The 7,500-nt window shown below is 40.5% G+C and overlaps 1 protein-coding gene across 7 annotated transcripts in view; it reads right to left on the bottom strand.

Moving 5' to 3' along the window:
• tcf4 (transcription factor 4) overlaps positions 1-7,500 on the bottom strand; it is a 201,910-nt gene that overhangs the window by 147,509 nt on the left and 46,901 nt on the right. For all 7 annotated transcript variants that reach the window (XM_068573324.1, XM_068573323.1, XM_068573320.1 and 4 more), the window contains 2 exons: positions 3,602-3,657; positions 2,342-2,420 (listed from right to left, as the gene is read on the bottom strand). In XM_068573324.1, coding sequence (XP_068429425.1) covers positions 2,342-2,420; positions 3,602-3,657 — 135 coding nt within the window. The remainder of the gene's footprint in view (positions 1-2,341; positions 2,421-3,601; positions 3,658-7,500) is intronic.

The following is a 7,500-nucleotide window of genomic DNA, read 5'->3' on the forward strand; positions in this document are numbered from 1 at the left end:
CTTTTTGTTTTGGTTTATTTTATTTACATGTGTATGTTTCCTTATGAACCGCAGTGTGTGTTCACAGCTAACTGACCAGAATTAGCGCAACATTTTTTGAGTAGATTAAAATAGGAACCACACAGAATTGAGAACATTTTAGAGTTATGATACAAAAGAAATGTTGGACAGGGGCAGTTTATTTCAGTCTTGAGCCCTCAGTTCTAATGACTGCGACAGCATAATCATTAATTACAAATATTGCATGCTTTCAACATTGTGGTAGTTTCTGGACAGACAAAAGCCAGACGTAGTTTAACCTCTTCTGAGTGGAAGAAGTTGACTAATCTGCACAAAGCCCTGACCTGAACCGAAACACAGACTGTGAACAAGGTCTTATCACCCAAAACCAGTGATGATGAGAACACCCAGGTTGTTAAATCTGGTTGAAAGCCTGTAAACCAAAAAGGCAAAGGCCTTTTATAGCAGCACGTTACGACTGTATGACCACCAAGAGCTCCAACACCATCATTAGCTTGCTGACAACGCTACTCACTTGAATAAACAGCCCACGTCGAGGAGGTCAGAGACCTGGCATTGTGTTGCCAATCCGACAACCTCAACCCCATCACCAACAAAACTGATCATGATTATGTACTCCAGGAAGCGACAGAGAGAAGGACTCGCCATCTTCCATCACCATCTCGGGCGTCTACATCAGAGAGGACCTGACCTGGACTTGCCACACCGACCCTATCCCAGAGCATGCGAGTCAGGAGGAGATCCAACATGGACTCCGGGATGCTGTGCAGCTTCTACAGGTGCACCGTTGAGAGCATCATGACCGGCTGGTGTGGCTGTAGCACTGCCCTCCACCGTAAGGCTCCGCACAGGGCGGTGAGAACTGATCAGTGCTTCACCAGGAAAAGAGCTGCCGTTGATGGAGGACCTCTACACCCAGTGGAGAAGGGAGACAGGCCAACAGGATTATCAGAGACCCCAATCACCCCAGACACAAACTGTTCTGCCTGCTGCCGTCTGGCAGACGGTCCCTCAGCATTCGGTCCAGCACCAACCAGGCTCAGGGACAGCTTCATCCCACAAGACATACGACTGCTGGACTCACACTCATTATTGTCACATTACCCTTATATACTATTATATAATATGTTTACACTTTTGTATGTATATCCACACTTCTCTACAAATTCCTGTATCCCTGTTTACATTGAGTTTATTTACATGCAATCACTGTGTATTGCAAATGTTTTACATTTAAATTATTGTATTTTATTTTGTACATTATGCATGCCTTGTTTTCATGCAACATATTGAATGAGCGTACTTCTGTAATTTAACGTCATAAAACCTTAAGCATCTTTAACGGCCAGAGTTACGTAATAAAATGATCAAGAATCACATGAAGCTGTTAAGGTGTCAACCAACTTTTGCTTCGATGTCCGTACACTTTTGGCGGTACACTGTGTATGCAAATAAAATAACTATAGACTGCTGGTGTTGGTAGTTGTAGAAGTAGTCTTTGCATAAAATATTGCATGACCCAAAACAAAAGCTAAAACCCACTTGTGTTAACTCTTTGGGGCTTCAGAATGGAAGGCGTCACATCTAATGACTCACAAGAGAAACGGTGATTAAAACCCAACAAATGAGAGACAGAAAGAGAGCAGGTAGAGTCATGCAGCTGAGAGCTGACGTCTTCCATATTTGATGCATCCAGTCAAAGGTAATTAAGCTCTGTTTGTGTGTGTGTGGGTGTGTGGGTGTGTGTGTGTGTGTGTGTGTGTGTGTGCGTGTGTGTATGTGTGTGTGTGTGTGTGTGTGTGTGTGTGTGTGTGTGTGTGTGTGTGTGTAAGACAGAGGCAGATTATCTGTGTCAGTGGCCATTTGCTCACAACTGGCGCCACATCGAGAGCCAGAGGCAGAGAGCATCATGGGTAAATGAGCACACACTGCCTGGCGTTTTCCACACAGCGGGCCGAAAGAGAGAGAGAAATAGCACGCCAGATGACCTGTGTCCTTCAGTATACGATAGTGGTTCACTAATTTTCTACACACACACAGTCATGTTTCCATGACTTTTGGGGACATTACATTGACTTACATTCATTTCCTGGAGCCCCGAATCCTAACACACAACTGCTACAATCCCAGTGCTAAACCTTACCCTAACCTTAAGCCAGACCACCATGACGTCAATGATGCAATGCAATTGTACCCCCCAAAAACTGTGTAATCAAATAATTGTCCCCACATGACCAGTCACATAAGTCTACACACACACACACACACACACACACACACACAAACACACACACACACACACACATGGTCTGTGGCGTACCTGTGAGCCGGCTGGAGGAGGCGTAGGGAGGTGAGAGGCTGTCATGTGACGCCATGTATTGAGAGCCATCCGCATAATTCTGATAAAAAAGAAAGACACCAATTATATTTCTTGATTTTATAAAGCTGTCATTACCTTGAGCAACAGCAGTAAAAGTCATTCCAATGGACACACCTAGCCAAGGACAACGCTAGCTGCAATATTTGTATTAGCAACACGTCTCACATGTTCTTCCTCCGAGATTAACATGACAGCGTCTCACGCTATGCCCTGGTGACAGACTGCCGGGATGGGGGTTGAAATGACCAAAAACCATGTCAGCAGTAATGACGTAATGACCTCAGGGTTCTATTATCTTTACTGAATGAGAATCCTGTTGTATTGATAAATACTTGAAACTAGAGATTGAGGCCATAAACTCCTGTCTGCAATGTTTACTGAGGTAACAAATACATATTTTCATTAAATCAGACTTCTCTTTTAACCAGAAGAGTCGCCCCCTGATGGTCATTAGGAGCAGTGAACGCACTTTTGTGTTGGCTTTACTTTTCAGAGATATCCGCTTGGTAGGCAAGCTTTCAGGAGTAGGAGGAAGGGAGGGGTTTATTGGATGTGGTATGTGAAATGTTTTTAAGGAATTTAAGGTTATAAATTGTGTTATTACAAAGAGATTAAGTACCGAACAAAGGTATTGCTGGGCACTGGTACCAAAATCCAGGTACCAGTTCATCCCACTCTTGCTCCCCTTTTCGTTTCTGCTTTCTAATATATGCATGCAATATAAAAAGTAAAAGTGTCGAAAATCCTTAAAAAAAAGAATATTTTCAAATTTACTGGCAGGTCTGTGTTCTCATATAACACAAGATTTCAAATGTTTAGCCCATTTACACTGGACCACTTCGTCAGTCAATGGCAGACTGGGTTTCAGCTGTAAAAAAAAAAAGCCAATTGTAAATAAAACAAAGACGTATAAGAGATCTGACGTCTGAGTTTTCAATTTTCAAACCAGATGTTGAAAATATGTAAATGCATCCGTCTAAGCAACACGCACATGTAATCTTATCTCTCATAAATGGATCAGTAACATGTCTGAACATAAACAATGTATTAATTTGTGTAGCGCTGTTACCAGTAGTTAGTAGAAGTTTGAATGATAGTAATGACAATGAACAGTTATGTTCCACATGCTAAAAATATATTACATTTAACAGTGATTAAAGCAAATAACTATCATGAGTAAGTATAGCTGTTGGTAGTTACCTTGGAAGAACGACTTCCACTCGCCCATGACCCTGCACTTGTTCTCTCCTCCATATCTGTAAGATGAAGAAAAGAAGATACATTTAGAACATAGCGGTACAGTTTAGGAAAGTGTAACTAGGAGTTGATAATCTGAAAGGAACACACCATGATGTACAGAAACACACTGCAGTCATCATTACAGAACAATAAAGTAGGGGGAAAAATTATGTAAGTGAACAAAAAGTAATTTCAAATTAATTTAACAAAAAAATGCAATTTGTTGTACTATTCACAGTTTTATTTTGTATTATTTAGTTAGCATTCACTCAGGGGCTGCTATCGTGAACCTCTTTACCAAATCCACATTTCAATCATTAAATGATCATGTGAGTGATCCTTACTTTCATCACATCACTTTCAACACTTAATACTACATTCAATATGACTGTACAGTGTCTATAATCAACTACAGGGAGGATAATCATTATCTCTCCATGATCCCTGTCATTTAACATTATTGATTACGATTGTAGAGCCTTTAATATGTCTTTGTGAAATTGAATGGTCCTTTAAGCCTCCTGCAGACCAATAATCCCCTCTGTCGCTACACAGCAACCATGATGATATATATGGGGCTATAAATGGCTGTATTTATTTGCATGGCAATCCATCCAATAGTTGATTTATTCCACTAAAGTTCATGAATGTCAACACCATGGTGGCACTAGAAGACAAGATACTGGATCACCGTAGCCAGTGGGCTTCATATACATGCACTGTAGCCTTAAGTTTGAGTTGTTTGCATTGTTGTACCTGTGAGTACACAGTTAACATTGTATATAAGTTAACATTGCTTTGTTTCATTCACAAACAAAGAATAAAATAAGAAAGACTTCATAAATTCGACAGTAATCTTGTCACAGTGTAGTACAGTTAGATGGCAATCCATTCAATAGTTGTGGAAATATTTTACTTAAGACCGTATAAGTCAATATTTTGCTGACAGGTCAGTGGATCACTAAAGCTAATTGGCTTCATCCTCTGTGGACCATGGATATCTCTATTTTAATGTAAATCCAGTGGATGAAACATTCCAGTAAAGACCATACAGTCAACCTACATGGCATTAGAGGACCAGTCAGGGATCACCAAAGGCTTTATCCTCTGGGGACCATGAATCTCTGTATAGTTGCATGTCAATCTAATAATTATTCAGGGAAGACACCTCAGGAGAATAGAATATTTAGTAAACTAAAAGATACAACCATGAAACTACCCAAATTGATTACATTTAATTTTGTTTTTGTATTAGCAGTTTTCTGTAAACATGTATGCTTGCAAGAATGATTTGCATTGATTTCCAGGTTAAAAATCCAATTTTGTTGAGATATTGAAGTCAAAGTATATATATCAAATTTAATTTGATATATATTCGTCATTGACACTTTGACACAGAGCCTTTTTTGCTGTTTAAATATGAGGCTTTGTTGAAAAAGACAGACGTACAAAGGTCATGAGACAGTAACGTCACCATAGAGAGACAGAGAGAGAAGAAGGGATGAATGTTGCACATGACAGGTAGATCAGATCAGTTCATCCAGGTCACTGAAATGTGCTAACGCAGCTCTCGCTTACACTGCACACACACATACACACACACACACACACACACACACAGACACACACACACACACACACACACACACACACACACACACAGTTGTTTCATGCATTGTAGTGTACAAATCTCTCCACAATAGGCTCTTCATTGTCAGTGTGTATAGTGAGCCGCTTACATTCATTGTCGAGTCATTTGGAATGTCAGCTTATCTGTGTTTGAGTGTGTGTGTGTGTGTGTGAGTGTGTGTGTGTGTGTGTGTGTGTGTGTGTGTGCGTGTGTCTGCACGTGCGTTTGCGTGTGTGTGTGCATGCTTGAGTGTTTGTGTGTGTGTGTGTGTGTGTGTGTTGTGTGTGTGTGTGTGTGTGTGTGTGTGTGTGTGTGTGTGTGTGTGTGTGTGTGTGTACTAGTACAATAGTAGTGAACTGGTTCAGTTACAAAAAGCCTTTTGGAGTAAAACCAAAAGCGGCTACCTCAACAAAAGTACCTTTGGGCTACATATGTGTAGAATAGAATATACTAGCATGTACGAAGGTTTAGTGAAGATTACTCAAAATTGGTAAATTGGATTTTGGGAACATAAACTTGATCAGTATTCTCAGATATTCAGTTGTTTGGGTGGACAGAATAGGTATTCAATGAGCAGAAGGACTGATGTATATCTGGGTTCAGGGAACTCAAACTAACACAGCACATTTTCTAAGTGATTTTAATTGAACATTCTGCATATGCCTGATTTAAGAAACAAATTTTAGGAACATGTTAGAATTGCAGAATTTAGAGATTCACGCACCAGATGGATTTAGAGAACTCATATTATAATCAGCTGGATTCAAGGAACCCCGACTAGATCGGTTGGATTCAGTGGACATGCATAGGATCGGATGGATTTAGGGAATCGCACGTGATAGGTTGGAATTCAGGGAACAGACAATTAGGTAGAGGACTTATGGGAACACACACAGGATCAGTTGAATATAGGGAGCAGACACTTGATAAGTGGATTTAAAGAACACACGCTTGATTTTGAAACACTTGAGTCAGGGAAATGATTGGGTTTCGGGAGAACAAGTATGATCAGCCTAACAAAACTAAATTTCAGATTACACCATGCAGCCAGCCCAGCTGTTCTCTAATATTCACCAGAATATTCAAGTGGTAATAGTGACTGTTTTATATTGTATGCTTCATCAAACAATCAAATAAGTCAGGTTTACAGAAACTGTAGTCTGTTTTCAACACTTGGGCAACATGTATGTGTTTGTCCTGTAAAATCCTGAAAACAGGAGAGGAGATGAGAGGAGAGGGAAGAAAATGAAATGAAAGTGGAGCAGGAGAGTTTGACGATAGCCGGTCTGGGTGCCAGAGGAGTGGAAGTGAAGGTGGAGAGGAAGAGGATGAGGAGGACCGCAATTAAAGAAAGCATCATTCACTATTGAAAAGTAAGAGGAGTGAGATTGGAAGGGAGGAGAGGAGAGGAAGAGGAGGAGAGAGTTAAAAGACGCGAAGGAGGAGGAGAGAAGGAGGCGTCCATGTGTCCTGCACCTGATAAGGCCTCCGATTGAGGGCTATAAATTACACCAGAGAGAGAATTTACACACAAGCAGGAAAACACACTCTTAAGAGCACACATGCATACATACCTCTCTCTCTCTCTCTCTCTCTCTCTCTCTCTCTCTCTCTCTCTCTCTCTCTCTCTCTCTCTCTCTCTCACACACACACACACACACACACACACACACACACACACACACACACACACAGAGTGCAGGTCATCTATCATCAGTTAATGAACTTAGACTGACAGACAGCTCCATGTCTCTCACACTGATCCTATTAAGACCTGCTTGACACAAAACAGACTCCTATTAATACAGTTACCCTCTGTGTGTGTGCGGGTGTGTGTGTGTGTGTGTGTGTGTGTGTGTTCACTGAGGACAAAAACAGGTCTGTACCCGAGTATGACGATTGAGTCGCTCTTTATGCTTTTTAAAATGAGATATTTGTTTGTGTACGTGTGTATAAAGACCAGTCATGATGGTAACGGGAGAAAATGAAAAATCATCAATAATTTATTTGTTATTGTGCAAGTAGAGTTATTGATCATTTTGTCTCTGCAGCATATACTATTAAAAATATAACACTGCAATTAAAAGGCTGACTTGCAGCTTAAAAGGGTGTTTGAGGGTGTTCTGGCCTTAAATAGTATTACAGAAACAATACGAATAAGGAAGCTATTAAAGAGAAGAATGATCAATTGTTAGCTTTTAGTTTAACTGACTTATAGAAATATACCAAG

The sequence above is a fragment of the Clinocottus analis genome, unplaced genomic scaffold (assembly GCF_023055335.1).
Source record: "Clinocottus analis isolate CAN_PGR_092001 unplaced genomic scaffold, fCliAna1.0.p SCAF_13, whole genome shotgun sequence".
NCBI lineage: Eukaryota > Metazoa > Chordata > Actinopteri > Perciformes > Cottidae > Clinocottus > Clinocottus analis.